This window comes from Manis javanica, chromosome 2 (assembly GCF_040802235.1).
Source record: "Manis javanica isolate MJ-LG chromosome 2, MJ_LKY, whole genome shotgun sequence".
Lineage (NCBI taxonomy): Eukaryota > Metazoa > Chordata > Mammalia > Pholidota > Manidae > Manis > Manis javanica.
The window spans coordinates 207,029,006-207,046,809 of record NC_133157.1 but is presented as its reverse complement, the minus strand read 5'-3'; the positions used below and the strand labels follow the sequence as shown (position 1 = coordinate 207,046,809).

Genomic DNA, 17,804 nt, shown 5'->3' with positions numbered 1-17,804 from the left:
GTAAAAATCTGGATGTCTCCTACTAGTGCTCAGAATTAATAACAGGAACTCAAATATGAAGAGTTTTTTGGAATTTTTGATGGCCTTTCCCTTCTATTATTTGTATCATCCCAACAGCAGCCCTATGAGGTTTGTAGCAGGGGAGTTCTTATATTTTACAAATGAAGAAATTGGAATGTCCACTTGTCTACCAGAGAGCACAGTGGCCTCAGGCCTCTAAACCGTCGATGCCAACGCCATACTCTTCATGCTGGTCCGCGCCCACGTTTTAGACATTCTGAAGCAGTTATACGTCAGGAAAAAAAATTGTATTAAGTGCTCTCCTGGAAGTCAGAACAGAAAAGACATTGTCACAGTTTACCTGCTCCATGTCTAAAGGAGAGGTCCATCTATTCTTAAAGAAAATCTTAAGGTTTTTTTAGAAACTAACAAATGGGTAAATTAAAATACATGTTTTAAGAGGTTTAATTCCTTTGTATTTGAGTTAAATGTCCCAGCCCTAGGTCCACTGGTCTGCTGAGTAAAGACATTTTAGGAAGGAAGGAAGGAAGGGAGGGAGGGAGGGAAGGAAGGAAGGAAGGAAGGAAGGAAGGAAGGAAGGAAGGAAGGAAGGAAGGAAGGAAGGAAGGAAGGAAGGAAGGAAGGAAGGAGGGAGGGAGGAAGGAGGGAGGAAGGGAAGGAAGGAGGAAGGAAGGAAGGAGGGAGAGAGGGAGGGAGGGAGGGAAGAAGGGAGGGAGGGAGGGAGGGAGAGAAACTAATGAAGTTAGTTATTTAGGAAGGAAGAAAATGTAGAAGAAAATTTTACTGAACTCCTATTATGTGGCAAGGATTTTTCTGAGGAACTTTTTATATGCTCTCTTGATGTCACATAACTTTGATACGTGTTATGCCCATTATTACTCAGATGAGGAAAATAAGGCTCAGTGAAGTGGAGTAATTTTCTCAAGTTTACACAGGTGATAAGCAGCAGAGCGGATACTTAGTTTAAATGCATCAATCTGCAACGAAAGCCCAAACACACAATAAGTCAGAGCTCCAACCATTCTGGCCTCTGCCCTTCCAAACTGGGGAATATGGCAACAATTTGTTTTAGGGCAAGAACTTTAAATTTAGTGATAACGAGTGCATGTAAATATATTTAAAAACATTACATAAACAGGTATAGATGTAGAACTGTATTACTTAAATATGATTAACACAAAATAAGGCCACAAATAGTTTTCTTATTATAGACTTCAAAGATCTCATAAATGGGATCTGACCTTTTATGGCATTCAGAATCTCCATTTTTGATATGTTATGCTATTTATTAATGGTGCTGAAAATTTCAGGTCTTAGACTACCCTGGATAGCTTTTTATTTAAAATCTAAATATGAAAGACCCATAAGCCTGGGAGTTTTACAATTCCCCCCCACAATCCCCAGGCACAGCCAGATGTGCCCATACCCTTTTTTTTTATTAAGGTATCATTACACTCTTATGAAGGTTACACAAGAAGAACAATGTGGTTATTACATTCACCCTTATTATCAAGTCGCCCCCCCCCATACCCCATTGGAGTCAGTGTAGTAAGATGCCACAGAGTCCCTATTTGTCTTCTCTGAGCTACACTGTCTTCCTTGTGACCCTACCCTCATCATGTACACCAGTCATTATACCCCACAATCCCTTTCTCCCTCCGTCCCTACCCACCCTCCCCCACTGCTCCCCCTTAATAACTACTAGTCCCTTCTTGGAGTTTGTGAGTCTGCTGCTATTTTGTTGCTTCAGTTTTGTTTCATTGTTATACTCCACAAATGAGGGAAATCATTTGGTATTTGTCTGTCTCTGCCTGACTTATTTCACTGAGCATAATACCCTCTAGCTCCATCCATGTTGTTGCAAATGATAAGATGTGTTTCTTTCTTATGGCTGAATAGTATTCCATTGTGTATATGTACCACCTCTTCTTTATCCATTCATCTACTGATGGACACTTAGGTTGTTGCTTCCATGTCTTGGCTATTGTAAATAGTGCTGCAATAAACATAGGGGTGCATTTATCTTTTTCAATCGGAGAAGGTGTTTTCTTTGGGTAATTCCTCAGAGTGGAATTCCTGGGTCAAATGGTGTTTCTATTTTTAGTTTTTTGAGGAACCTCCATACTGCTTTCCACAGAGGTTGAACTAGATTACATTCCCACCAACAGTGTAAGAGGGTTTCCCTTTCTCAGCATCCTTCCCAGCATTTGTTGTTCCTAGTCTTTTCTATGTTGACCATCCTTACTGGTGTAAGGTGATATCTCATTGTGGTTTTAATTTGCATTTCCCTGATAATTAGTGATGTGGAGCATCTTTTCATGTGCCTTTTGGCCATATGAATTTCTTTTTTGGAGAAGTATCTGTTCATATCCTCTGTCCATTTTTCAATTGGGTTATTTGGTTTATGGGTGTTGAGGCGTGTGAGTTCTTTATATATTTTGGATGTTAGCCCCTTATTGGATATGTCATTTATGAATATATTCTCCCATACTGTAAGATGCCTTTTTGTTTTGTTGATGGTGCCCTTTGCTGCACAGAAACTTTTTAGCTCGATGTAGTCCCACTTGTTCATTTTTTATTTTGTTTCCCTTGCCCAAGGAGATGTGTTCAGGAAAAAGTTGCTCATGCTTATATTCAAGAGATTTTTGCCAATGTTTTCCTTTAAGCATTTTATGGTTTCATGACTTATATTCAAATCTTTGATCCATATCAAGTTTACGTTTGTGTATGGGGTTAAACAATAATCCAGTTTCATTCTCTTGCATGTAGCTGTCCAGTTTTGCCAACACAAGTTTTTGAAGAGGCTGTCATTTCCCCATTGTATGTCCATGGCTCCTTTATTGTATGTTAATTGACCATATATACTTGGGTTTATATCTGGACTCTCTAGACTGTTCCATTGGTTTATGGGCTTGTTCTTGTGCCAGTACCAAATTGTCTTGATTACTGTGGCTTTGTAGTAGAGATTAAAGTTGGGGAGCATAATCCCCCCCAGCTTTATTCTTCCTTCTCAGGATTGCTTTTGCTATTTGGGGTCTTTTGTAGTTCCATGTGAATTTTAGAATTATTTTCTCTAGTTTGTTCAAGAATGCTGTTGGTATTTTGATAGGGATTGCATTGAATCTGTAGATTGCTTTAGGCAGGATGGCCATTTTGACAATATTAATTCTTCCTATCCATGAGCACAGGATGTGATTCCATTTATTGGTATCTTCTTTAATTTCTTTCATGAGTGTCTTGTAGTTTTCAGAGTATAGGTCTTTCACTTCCTTGGTTAGTTTATTCCTAGGTATTTTATTCTTTTTGATGAAACTGTGGATGGAATTGTTTTCCTGATTTCTCTTTCTGTTAGTTCATCATTAGTGTATAGGAGTGCAACAGATTTCTGTGTATTAATTTTGTATCCTGAAACTTTGCTGAATTTAGATATTAAAATCTAGTAGTTTTGGAGTGGATTCTTTAGGGTTTTTTATGTACAATATCATGTCATCTACAAACAGGGACTGTTTAACTTCTTCTTTACCAATCTGGATGCCTTTTATTTCTTTGTGTTGTCTAATTCCTGTGGCGAGGACCTCCAGAACTATGTTGAATAAAAGTGGAGAGGGTGGGCATCCTTTTCTTGTTCCCAATCCTAAAAGAAAGGCTTTCAGCTTCTTGCTGTTAAGTATGATGTTGACTGAGGATTTGTCATATATGGCCTTTATTATGTTGAGGTACTTGCCCTCTATACCCATTTTGTTGAGAGTTTTTATCATGAATGGATGTTGAATTTTGTCAAATGTTTTTTCAGCATCTATGGAGATGATCATGTGGTTTTTGTCCTTCTTTTTGTTGATGTGGTGGATGATATTGATGGATTTTTGAATGTTGTGCCATCCTTGCATCCCTGAGATAAATCCTACTTGATCACAATGAATAATCTTTTTTATGTATTTTTAAATTTGGTTTGCTAATATTTTGTTGAGTATTTTTGCATCTAAGTTCATCAGGGATATTGGTCTGTCATTTTCTTTTTTTATGGTGTCATTGCCTGATTTTGGTATTAGAGCAATGCTGGCCTCTTAGAATGAGTTTGAAAGTATTCCTTCTTCTTCTACTTTTTGGAAAACATTAAGGAGGCTGGGTATTAGGTCTTCACTAAATGTTTGATAATATTCAGCAGTTAAGCTGGTGGGAATGTAAGCTAGTTCAACCATTATGGAACGCAATATGGAGGTTCCTCAACAAACTAAAAATAGAAATACCATTTGACCTAGGAATTCCACTCCTTGGAATTTACCCAAAGAATACACTTCTCAGATTGAAAAAAACATATGCAACCCTATGTTTATTGCATCAGTTTTTACAATAGCCAAGATATGGAAGCAACCTAAGTGTCCATCAGTAGATGAATGGATAAAGAAGATGTGGTATGTATACACAATGCAATACTATTCAGCCATAAGAAAGAAACACATCTTACCATTTGCAACAACATGGATGGAGCTGGAGGACATTATGCTCAGTGAAATAAGCTAGGCAGAGAAAGACAAATGCTAAATGATTTCCCTCATTTGTAGAGTATAACAATGAAACAATACTAAAGGAACAAAATAGCAGCAGACTCAGAGACTCCAAGAATGAACTAGTGGTTACCAAAGGGGAAGGGTGTGGGAGGGTGGGTGGGAAGGGAGGGAGAAGGAGACTGAGGGGTATTATGTTTGGTACACATGGTGTGGGGGATCATGCGTAGAACAGTGTAGCACAGAGAAGGCACATAGTGGATCTGTGGCATCTTGCACTGATGGTCAGTGACTGCATTGGGGTGGGGACTTGATAATATGGGTAAATGTAGTAACCACATTGTTTTTTCATGTGAAACCTTCGTAAGAGTGTATATCAATCATACCTTAATAAAAAATTTAAAGAAAAATTTCAGCAGTGAAATCATCTGGTGAAGGGGTTTTGTTCTTAGGTATTTCTTTTGTTACAAATTCAATTTCATTGCTGGTAATTTGTCTATTCAGATTTTCTGTTTCTTCCTGTGTCAGCCTTGGGAGGTTGTACTTTTCTAGAAAGTTGTCCATTTCTTCTAGGTTATCCAGACTGTTAGCGTATAATTTTTCATAGTACTCTCTAATAATGCTTTGTATTTCTGTAGTGTCCATAGTGATTTTTCCTTTCTCATTTCTCATTCTGTTTATATTTGTAGATTCTCTTTTTTTCTTTATAAGTCTGGCTAGTGGGTTATCTATTTTGTTTATTTCCTTGAAGAACCAGCTCCTGCTTTCATTGATTCTTTCTATTGTTTTATTATTCTCGATTTTATTTATTTCTGCTCTAATCATTATTATGTCCCTCCTTCTACTGACTTTGGGCATCATTTGTTCTTCTTTTTCTATTTTAACTAATTGTGAGTTTAGACTGTTCATATGAGGTTGTTCTTCTTTCCTGAGGTAGGCCTGTATTGCAGTATACTTTCATCTTAGCACGGCCTTCGCTGCATCCCACAGATTTTGTGGTGTTGAATTATTGTTGTCATTTGTCTCCATATATTGCTTAATCTCTGTTTTTATTTGGTCATTGATCCATTGGTTGTTTAGGGGCATGTTGTGAAGTCTCCATATGTTTGTGGGATTTTTCATTTTCTTTGCATAATTTATTTCTAGTTTCATAACTTTGTGTTCTCAGAAGCTGGTTGGTACAATTTCAGTCTTTTTTAATTTACCAAAGCTCTTTTTGTGTCCTTGTATATGATATTTTCTTGAAATGTTCCCTGTGCACTTGAGAAGAATGTGTATCCTGCTGCTTTAGGATGGAATGTTCTGTAGATGTCCATTAGGTCCATCTGTTCTAATGCATTGTTCAGTTCCTCTGTCTCATTTATTTTCTGTCTGGTTGATCTGTCCTTTGGAGTGAGTGATGTGTTGGAGTCTCCTAAAATGAATGCATTGCATTGTATTTCCCCCTTTAATTCTGTTAGTATTTGTTTCACATATGTAGGTGCTCCTGTGTTGTGTGCATAGATACTTATAATAGTTATATCCTCTTGTTGGACTGACCCCTTTATCATTATGTAATGTCCTTCTTTGTGTCTCATGACATTGTTGTGAAGTCTATTTTGTCTGATACAAGTACTGCAACTCCTGCTTTTTTCTCCCTATTATTTGCATGAAATATCTTTTTCTATCCCTTTACTTTCAGTCTGTGTATGTCTTTGGGTTTGAAGTAGTCTCTTGCAGGCAGCATATTGACAGGTCTTGTTTTTTTATCCATTCGGTGACTCTATGTCTTTTGATTGGTGCATTCAGACCATTTACATTTGGGGTGATTATTGATAGGTATGTACTTATTGACATTGCCGGCTTTATATGTGTGGTTACCAAAGGTTCAAGGGTAATTCCCTTACTATCAACAGTCTAATTTAACTCACTTAGTATGCTATTACAAACACAATCTAAAGGTTCTTTTTTTATCCCTTCTTTTTCTTCCTCCTCCATTCTTTATATATTATGTATCATATTCTATACTCTTTGTCTATCCCTCATTGGCTTTGGGGGTAGTTGATTTGATTTTGCATCTGCTTAGTAATTAACTGTTCTACTTTGCTGTGGTTTTATTTCCCCTGGTGACAGCTATTTAGCATTAGGAATACTTCCATCTATAGCAGTCCCCCTAAAATGCACTGTAGAGGAGATTTGTGAGAGGTAAATTCTCTCAGCTTTTGCTTACCTGAAAATTGTTTAATCCCTTCTTCAAATTTAAATGATAACCCTGCCTGGTAGAGTATTCTTGGTTTGAGGCCCTTCTACTTCATTGCATTAAATACATCAAGCCCCTCTTTTGTGGCCTGTAAGGTCGTTGAAAAGTCTGATGATAGCCTGATGGATATTCCTTTGTATGTGATCTTTTTTCTCTCTCTAGCTGTTTTTAAAAGTCTGTCCTTATCCTTGATCTTTGCCATTTTAATTATTACATGTATTGGTGTTTTCTTCCTTGGATCCCTTGTGTTGGGAAATCTGTGTACCTCCATGGCCTGAGAGATTATCTCCTTCCCCAGATTGGGGAAGTTTTCAGCAATTACCTCCTCAAAGACACTTTCTATCCCTTTCTCTCTCTTCTTCTTCTGATACCCTTATAATGCGAATATTGTTCCATTTGGATTGGTCACCCAGTTCTCTCAATATTCTTTCATTCCTAGAGAACCTTTTTTCTCTCTGTGCCTCAGCTTCTTTATATTCCTCTTGTCTAATTTCTATTCCATTTACCATCTCTTCTACTACATCTAATCTGCTTTTAAATGCCTCCATTGTATATTTAATTTCAGATATGGAATTTCTTAATGATTGAGTCTCCATCCTAAATTCATCCCTGAGTTCTTGAATATTTTTCTGTACCTCCATGAGCATGTTTATGATTTTTATTTTGAACCCTCTTTCAGGAAGATTCATGAATTCAGTTTTGCTTGGGCCTTTTTCTTGTATTTTGTGAGATTTTGGTTTAAACCAGGTTCCTTTGACATTTCATATTTGTAAGTTGTACCCTCTAGTGCCCAGAAGTTCTAATCTCTGTGGCTGCTCAGTCCCTGGAGTGATGTTGGGGTTTGCAGAGTAGCGGTGTTGGTGTCTGGCGGGAGGAAAGAGCTGTTTCCTGCTTCCCAGCTGCAGCGCCTGTTTCTACTGTCAGAGCCAGTGGGCCAAGCACACAGGTGTAAGCATCTGTGTTTTGTGTTTATAGCTGACATAGGCAGGGCCTCCCTCTGGCCGGCCTGATGCCAGGGCAGGGGCTTCTGGTTTGTGAGCTGGTGTCAGCAAGCAAGAGGAAGATGCAGCAGGCTGCGTATCACAGTGGGGGGCCTCAGAGCTAAGTAGCCATCTAGGGGGATGGAGCACCTGAAGATCATGATAGTTTCCAACCTGCTGGGCAGAGCACGCCCAGACAACCTTGTGCACCTATCCCTTCTCCCAAGCAGCAAGCTCCGTGCAGTCCCCACCCCTTCAGCTGCCCTCTCGCTGCTGGGAAACTTCTCAGACTGCCCGCCTTTCCTTTGTCCCAGAGTAGCTGGATGTGGATCCCTGTCCTCTACAAATGACTGGAATCTCAGTCTCTCCAAGTGTTCCACCTGTCTTAGATTTCCAACCCCACTAATCTCCAGAGCACCATGCAATCTAGGTTTGTACTCCCAAAGCAGATCTCCAGAGCTGAGTGTTCAGCAGTCCTAGGCTTCCACACGCTCCCCTATCCATTTCTCTTCCTCCCGCTGGTGAGCTGGAGTGGGGGAAGGGCTTCGGTCCTGCCGGATCAAGGCTTTGGTGTGTTATCATATTTCATGAGATCTGCTCTGTTCTCCAGGTGTATGCAGTCTGGCGCAGCCTTCTTTTCTGTTGCTCTTTTAGGATTAGCTGTATTAACTATATTTTCGTATTATATGTGGTTTTGGGAGGAGCTCTCTGTCTCACCTCTTATGCTGCCACCTTTAATCCCCTCCTGGGAGCTTTACAATTTACAAGTCCTTTTGAAATGGGTTTAAGAATAGTCTCAATATGTCAGGTTGGCAAGTAGAGATGCTGCCCAGAAACGGCAGGTTTGAGGTTTTCTGCATTATGAAGTAGGCCCAGAGACATGGATGTAGTTCCAGGGTTTGGAGCCCCAGCTGTGCAGCCTTGAGCATGGTGTTAAAATCAACTGCATTATAGTTTTGCTTCATTGAACTAAGGAGCCTGCACTTCTCCACTCTTTTATTTTTTTATACCTTGCCTCTTTCCAATAGAGACTTGAGGCAGCTGAGTTAGACTAAATGAAATTTAATTTTTCCTTTCTAGTGATTTTTAATAGCTTCATGAAAATGGCCATTCAACTCTGATTCCCAAAGATCCCTTTATAGGATTTTTATTTCCTTAAAACTTTCAACTATGTTTTTTGTTCTTTAATGCAAGAGACCCATCACATATTGTCTGGAAAAGTGGGATGTGTAGGTCTGTGACACACTCATGCCTCTGTTCTTTCTGAGAGAGAATGTGTGTACTCTCTGGTTAATTTCCCTCTGGTTAAATTCTCTTCTGACCTGGTTAAAAAATGATCACATTTAATTTTGTGACTCAATAGTCAACTCAGTCCAACACAGAGAACCAAATGCAACCCTTCCCTCAGTTTATAAAACAATCGTGCATCTCTTCCATCAGTGCTCACACATAGCCAAAACTGTTTCAGAGATTAGGCCCACCCACTCATTGTACATTTTCCCAGGATTAAAATCTTTGTTGCGTTGAATTGCAGAGCTCAAACAAGTCACTGAGGTTTGCCTAAGCCAACACGTGGAGAGCTTTTTGACAGCAAGTGGGTAAATTGGGCTCTTGAGAACAGTCTGTTTCTGTAGCTCAGAGACTGAGTCAAATATACCTTTAAGGCTCTTTCCTCTGACCCCTGTGGCCTCCACTCAGTGCTGATTACTCAAGCAATAAGGAAGTTAAGCTCTGAGGTTTCTTTCTAGATCATGAGTGAAAACAAATCAAACTTGTGGTGTCAGGAATTCTGCACCTTGTTACCTAAACTAGGTACTGCAGGACAATAACGTTAATCCAGATATTAACTACCATCCCATCTGAGAAAGGGACATCATAGCCATCTGAGTGTAAGGGCTTCTGTGTAGGATGGGCCTCTCTTGCAGAATCACAAAGCTCATTGGCGCATTGAAAACTTCTGAGAGTTTCTGCAATGACGAAACTTGATATTCTCAGTGTACCCTAAACATGCCTGAGAATAGAACCATTTTATTTCATGGGCAATCTTTGAACATCTCAAAGCAGTGATACAGCAAGCATTTACTGCATTAACAGGAAGTTACTCCTTCTAGTCACAAAGTCTGCTATATACTAGACACCTAACAGAGTTTTGAAAATCAAATAAGAGCATGAGTAAATGAACTATTATAAAGTGAAAATGTATATATTTATATGCACAGACTTGATAAATGATTTTTTCCTACAGAAACACACTTAACATCACCCAATCCATGTTTATTGAGCTTCTGCTGTTTGAGAGGCCCTCCCTAGGTCATGGGGACCTCTGAATCTTAAATGACGAGTAAGAGTTAGCCATGCAAAGAGGTGGCTCCAAAACTATATATGACATGCATGTATACAGAAGTTCTTACATGTGCTGCATTTAAGCAATTATTAACACATATTAATAATTAATACAATTATTAAAATATAAATATAGATACACATACATATTTTATGTTTTGAAGACAAAACCTAGTATCAAAAATGTTTTTGTTCAATGAGAGAACATTTTAGTATGTTCTAATCTTTAATTCCCTCCTGAGAGCTTTACAATTTACAAGTCCTTTTGAAATGGGTTTAAGAATAGTCTCAATATGTCAGGTTGGCAAGTAGAGGCAGATTTGAGGAGCCTCAATCACAAAGGTCTCTCGTGTCTCGAAATTACATCAAGGAGAACATGAATCATGAACAGAAATAGGAAATGTGGCATTTAATATTTAAGTTATAAGTTAGTTAAAAATGTAATTTTTGTCAAGGTCTGCACATCCTCATTACAGGAATTCTATTGAACTGCCACTCCACCTTTCTCACAACCAAAAGAATAGCCCCCTACCTATAGATTTCATCTCCCTAAACTGATGAAAACTCCATCATCTCTCTTTTCTTCCTATCCTAAGCTGTAAGTCTAACCAGGGATGAAAAAGCTCTTTATAAATGAGAACCTAAAAGTTTGACTTTTATATATATAAAACTCTAACCCTGTAGTTGTTTCTCAACCTATACTGGGGATGTCATTCCCTCTCTATTCAGTCCACAAATTTGTATTGGGTTTCTTAGTACGCAGCGACACACTGTGTGCTAAGACCAGATGATGTGATACCAATACAGTCTTGCACTGTTCCTTCCCCCACTGAGCTCATCCTCTGAGAAGAGACACAGATATTAACAAGGAGCCACAGAGATGAAAATGAAAAATAGCCCTGAGGTGCTGTATGCAATGATGGTGTAGAGGAATGAACCTACCTGCTCACAGCAGTTGCAGGAGGCACGCCTGAGGAAGTGGTGGTTGAGCTGGGGCTAAAAGGCAGGACAGGAGTCAACTAGACAGGTGATTGTAGGAAGGAGGTGAGGCTGGGAAGAGCCTTTGGAAGTGCTCCCAGCACAGGAGGGGCATGGCTTACTGGAGAAACTGAAAGAATTCCTTGAAGACAGGAATATTTTAATTTGAAATCAGCAAAGGCTGGCATGTAATAGCACTCAAAAACTGTCTGTTGAATGAACGCCTGAACTTGGTAGACAGTGCCAAATTTCTTTCTTGGCACTCTCTGGCGACAGAAGCATCAGCCCATGCCCAGAGCAAAAGGAAGTGTAGCCCTCAGACCCCAAAGCTTTTCCTGCAACAAAGCTCCAAGAAGACCCCAAATGCTCCTAAAAGGTGATTCGTTACTTGAGTGCATCCTTCTTTCCCTGTTCTTTCATGTATTCATTTGCTTATTTACCACATTTTATGGAGCAACTGGCCATGCTAGTCACCAGGGAGGATTCAAAAGTGATGACCATATATCCGCAGCCTCAAAAACCTTTTAGTCCACCAGGATTTTATCAAGTGCACTGATATTCAGAACACAAGGCAGCAGAGTCTGAGCTAATGGCAGAGATAAAAATTAAATATTAAGAGAGTGAGAGATCCCTTTAAATTGAGGTATTTGGAGAAGGAAACCATAGTCATATCATGCCTTGAATGAAAGGTATGGAAGAATTTGACATGTAGATATAGGGTGCAGGGAGAAGGGAAAAGCCATTTCAGGTTGAAAGAAAATGTGAACAAAGATAAAGGAAAAGGTCAAAGTGTGTACAAGAGGGAACAAAACGATCTACTTTAATAGGACCACAACACAGTAGGATTGAGCCCTGCAAGAGAGGATGTAAATAATTATCACCTTGAAGGCATTCTTGAAGATGGAATGCTTTTATCTTGTTGACAAATGATATGAAGTTAAACCTTTGTCTTCACAGTTAGACTTTAGAAGGATAGTTTTGACAAAATATGTGGAGAATCCACTGAATGAAATAGAAATGGGGAAAAGAGAAGTGGTTAGGAGGTGTTTTCAACTGTTCAGGTAAGAGCCATGGAAGGACTTAACCAGGGTGAGCTGAAGTGGAGTGACATGGCAGAGGTGGAATCAAATAGTTGCAGTGACTAGCTGGTTATAGGGCATTATCAATGAGCTGAAAATAGCGTTTGGCAGCTGGGAAGAGGAAATGCCATCCAGTAACTGAGGAAGTGAAACAGGAGGCAGATTTGGAAGATAATGAAAGTTGTCAAGTGCCTGGAAGAACAATGCCAGCTTATTATATGCACACTTGAACCAAATTATATTTCTTAACATAATTGTTTATGTGGGACTGTGGGATGTTCCAATCCAAAACTCCATAAAGTAGTTACATTTACAATATTATTAGCACCATATTCAAAATATCTGCATGTACCATGAACAAATCTAAACACCTTCTTCTAGTATTTCTCCCAGGTGTATTATTCTATGATCCACCTTCAAATTTACTTTCTATAAAGTCCAAATACTTTGTTAAATACAGCCCGCATCTTAATTAAATGTGTTAATTCTATTTAAAGGATCAGAGATCAAAATCACACCCACCACTTTCAGTAAACTTAATTAAAACCAGACATCTGCCAACATGTACATATGATACTAAAAGAAAATTTTAATAAGAAAATACAAATATTTGAATTGACAGTGTCATAGAAATTATACTTCATCTGAGGGGAACAATGTGAGATATGAAGTAGAGCAATGCTTCTTGAACTTCAATGTAAGTCATCCGAGGATATCATTAGATTTCTGGGCCCAGCCTGAGATGTTGATGCAGTGGGTCTGAGGAAGGCCCATGAATCTGTATTTCCAACCAATTCCCAGGTGATGCTGACGCTGACAGGATGACTTATTGAGTAGCGGTAGTTAACGGGGTAAGTGTGACATCCGAATCGCTGGACTTACATTCCACCACCACAATTCACTAGCTTTACAATCTCATATTACCAAATCTTTTTAAGCCTCAGATTTCTCACCTATAAAATGGCAATAAAAGTGGAACTCATTGTGATTGGTATGAGAACTAAACTAGCTGATCTGTAAAATGTGCTTCTGGCAGTACAAGACACATGGTACATGCCCAAAAATTAGGTGTCACAGTATTTAATGGTACACAGTAAGTAAAGAGATTCTTAAGAATCAAGAATCATTAGACTATAGTCTGCAGTCCAAATCTGGCTCATTGTTTTGGTAATGCTAGTGAACTAAGATAGTTTTAATTTTTTAATGTTTGGAAAATATCAAAATATTTTGCAACATATGAAAAATATATAGAAAATTCAAATTGCAGTGTCCACAAATAATGTACTATTGGAAAGCAGCCACACACATTCACTGACATATTGCCTATGGATGATTTGGGCTACAAGGGCAGAGTTGAGCAGTCACGTGACAGAGCACATACTAGCCGGCAAAGCTTGTGGCATGTACTACGTGGCTTTTTATATTGAGCTTACCAACCTCCAATATAGTACCACGTGACTTAATCCATGTATTATTGGGATTAGAATCATCAGCATTTCTGGTCTACCGCCAGTAACGTTCAGAGGCTATAGTCTCTTTTTATAATATAACTGTACTGAGGGAATGAAGGATTCTTAGGAACCAAATAATAGAACTGGGAAATAAAATGAATTTGAGGGATAAGTGAAAAAATTGAATCATTACCATCAAAGCTCCTCAAACCAGGAATGCTATTAGATGCCCCAACCCACTTTTTAAAAAAGCAGTATTTATTTCCTTTTCCAGATAGAAAAGCAATACATGATTATAGTATTTGGAAAATACAAAAATGTATACAGAATATAAACTGGTCATATTCTCAATAGTAGAGTCAACCACATTTAAACAAGTTTTTACAAAATTGGGATGTTACTGTACAAATGGTTATATATATATATATTAACATTAACATTTCTCCAACATCCTCATATTCTCCGAGAAGTTAAATGGGTAATGATGTTCCATTGTTCAGAAATGCCCTAATTCATTTTATTGCCCTCATTAGACTTTAAATTATAAATTTCAATTTTTGATAATAAAATAAGCTTATGATCTTTCTGAATATCTGTGGTAATAAAACAACTTATGTCTTAAGTTTGGGCTGCTCCCAAGATGAAAAGATTATAGAGACATGGGTTATGTTCATTGCAACAGCAGTCTCTCTCTCCCAATTTCCCCTTATTTCCAAACCACACCAATTTGGGGGATTTTCTACCTTATGACTTAGTAATGTTAAATGACTTCTATCTTTGACCAACCATGTTGTGTTTATTCTGTTTTTTCTATAGACCCCATTCTTAAACCCATACCACTATCATCAGGAAAACAAAGTTGTTTTGTTTGAAGTTCCCCCTTCCCTTGGAAAAAAAGGCAATAATCTTATCAAAAATATTTTATTTACAAAAAAATCAATTATACTATACATCCTATACTGGAAATACATTGAATAATTGCTAAAATAAATACAGGCAATTAATTCAATCTCTTATAAGAATGAGAGAATTTGACATTTGAATGTTATCAAAGCTTAACTTAAAACATAAATAGTTAAAAAGGCAAACTCAAGTTTTAGTCTCATTTATTGGCATGGTGTTTTGTTTCCCACAAGCTCTCCAATCAGGGATTCTGAGTTGCAGAACGTGGGGTACTTTCTGTACTCCCAAGGTAGAATGTGCAGCTTCTTCTTAGGCAGGATAGATGGACCACAGATGGCTGCATGAAAAGGAAGCAGAAAGGCGGAAGCACATGGTCGAACACTCCTTCACGTCTCTGCCTCATCACAATACTTGTTATGCAACTTATTCATGTGTTTGTATTTGAACACAGGTCTGCACAGCACCAGCTACAACGCAAGATGGGTCTTGTCAAGTCACACTGCGTAAGTGAGGCCCTGGAGTAGCTAAATTAGCTGGATTCACGGTAACTGGTTCATCAGTTTTCTTATGTGCCAAATTTTATTATTAAACCTTGATATCATTTCTAATATGTAAACATTTATGTAGGCCAAGAAAAGGAGAGATGAAGCAATTATATAATTCAGAAAAAGATCCTCCCTAGAAAGCAAAACAGGACGCTTGGAGCGTGAATGTACTAATTTTGAATCCATATACTTCATACTTATTATTTATCCAACTCACCCGTGTAAACCTCACGCTAACATGTAAAATGTACTGGCAAGCAGAAAAAAGACAGGTAAATATGTTCAATATATAGACAGGATCCCATTAATTCAGGCCATAGATCAAAATGATGAATTGCATTATACTTGTCCAGATTAAACAGATATTTTTCCATTTTCCATTTTACTGGGAAAACACAGCCAGAATCCCCAAAGATTATTCATCTTTGATATTCATGTTTTGTCCAGTGCTGGAGGCCTAGTGTTTTCCTTAGAGCACTATTATTCCCTTTTCTTTAAAATCTTATGAAAAAATTGCACTTTTCTACCCCTTTGGCCTTGATCTTCAATGATTTTCTTTTTTGTATACAGTATGTTATTTCTCCTCCCAAAGTATGACAGGTATTTTGGCCTTCTCTAAAAGAAATGCTTAGTTAAAATATCGAAAGTTTAAATACTTTTTTCACAGAAATAAACTATTCAATTTTTAAAAGGTAGAGAAAGACACACACTTTTTATTCTTTCTATCATGAACAACATCAGTCAACCAAGCTTCACATTTTGGGGTTTTTTTTAAGTATGAATTTTTTCAAAACCTATTTTATAAAAAAAAAGGGAGAACAGGTGTATTTTGGCAGAAGTAAAATATAGAGTATGTAAAATTTGCTTTAAAAATTGGCATACAAAACTTTAAAACAGTACAATTATATAAAAATACAGCATAGCCAATGGCCTCTAAAATTTCCTTTGGCATTTCATTTGGTAGAGTTAAAAAGAGAGAATCTTTTCTTTAAAAAAAAAAAAATAGCTATCAGCACAGTCCATAAGTTAGGTTGTCTATGTTGAAAGAACTTTTCCTTGAGTTTCCAAAATCCTTTTCTTCCATGATAACCCACATAAAGCATGGCTAGTGAGGTATATAGGGCAAAACACTGTTAGGCAGATGTACAGTAAGGAAAAAGTGCATAACAAAGAATTCTTCCCATTTTCCTAGATATAACAGACTAAATCTGAGTTTCTTCTTGTTGATGTATCATTTACTTTGGCGGAATCAAAATAAACCCATAGAAATCTCTTTGTTCAAGTCCCAGCAGCAGTGATATGTCTCCTTTGGTGGCATTATCGGATGCCACAATACTGTACAGTCCCCAGAGGAACCAAGCTTTCATGTGTGACTGCAAACGTCAAGTGAACGTCTGATCATACATCAAGCACCATGTCATACTGTTGTCCCTTCTTCCGCCTGCCACATTTATTGATGAGAACCACATACAGCGTCAAAAGCATGACCCAATAGCATGCATAGAGCAACGTTCCAACAATTAGAACTGTCTGTTTGGATTCTGAGAATGGCCCTTTAGATTCCTTATAAATGGTGAAAATCACACCACCCAGGAGGATTGTAAACCAAACTGATACTGGAATGAGTCCTATGAAATTAACAACAATGGTTTTCCTTCCGGATGTGCCCCACCCAGCTTTGTTTATCGTTGCGATTGCAAACATTTTGGCGGGAAGTAAACTTGACATGTACAACACCGAGTAGAGGGACATGAACACCATGACGATGTTTCCTCTGAGGCAGCTGGCAAAAGATGACTTTATAAGACCTACTAACTGGACAGTTAACAAGAAGAGGAGGATGTTCCAAATTTTACCCCTGTAGAACAGCTGGATTACTGTGGCAATGAGGAAAAAAGGGAAGAAGCCAGTGATGACTGCTTCATAGGTCATCCACAAGTGATGTTTATGAAACCACATCGCATTGTACAGCCACTCTCGGAAGTAGGACTTGCTCCAGCGCGTCTGCTGGTTTAGCCATCTGAGATACTCTATAGGTGTTTCAGTAAGGCACTTGGATCGAGCTGTGTATTTTGTTGCATAGCCCAGACTCAGCACTCGGTTCGTTAGATGCCGGTCATCACCGAAACTACATTGGCTGCCCATAAATTCCTGATTGTACCAGTCTTCCACAAATTCATGCAGCAAGGAATTTCTGTACATTCCCAGAGGTCCACTAATGCACTGGACGCACCCAAAGTAAGACTGGCAGGCCCTTTCTATGTTAAAAGCCATCCAGTATCTCACACTGCTGAGGAAGGAGATCCAAGAATCGTACTTGTTTAAAATCTGCAAAAAGGAGAAAAAGAAGTAAAAGGTAAGCCTTAGCTAAAAATACCAACAAAATGTGCACCATTATCAGATTACTACCTAGAGTGAGGTTAACTTACCCTATTTTAGCCTCCTTCTTTTTGACGTGGTTATATTTTATTTTCTCTGATTCTCCATTACTAGATTAATTTTGATAAGTTGTGTTCATGCGCTGGGACTCCTTAATGATAAGCATTTTTTCTACTCCATTATTCTGTCCTCTTTTTGCCTCTTTGTGTTCTTGCTCTTGTTATAATACTGAGATTTTTTTTTTTAGGCTTTAGTTTTCACCCTCTAAATTCTTCTCCCACTCTTTTCTACCATCAGAGATTTGAAGGCTTTTGTGTTCATTGCAGCACTATTTACAAAAGCCAAGATATGGAAGCAAGCTAAGTGTCCATCAGTAGGTGA

At 38.2% G+C, this 17,804-nt stretch overlaps 1 protein-coding gene across 1 annotated transcript in view; it reads right to left on the bottom strand.

The window, feature by feature from the left end:
• Nucleotides 1–12,436: 12,436 nt before the first annotated feature.
• The window catches only part of HAS2 (hyaluronan synthase 2), a 30,643-nt gene continuing 25,275 nt past the window's right edge, over nt 12,437–17,804 (bottom strand). The window contains exon 4 of the mRNA XM_017680727.3: nt 12,437–17,372. Coding sequence (XP_017536216.1) covers nt 16,443–17,372 — 930 coding nt within the window. The 3' untranslated portion in view covers nt 12,437–16,442. The remainder of the gene's footprint in view (nt 17,373–17,804) is intronic.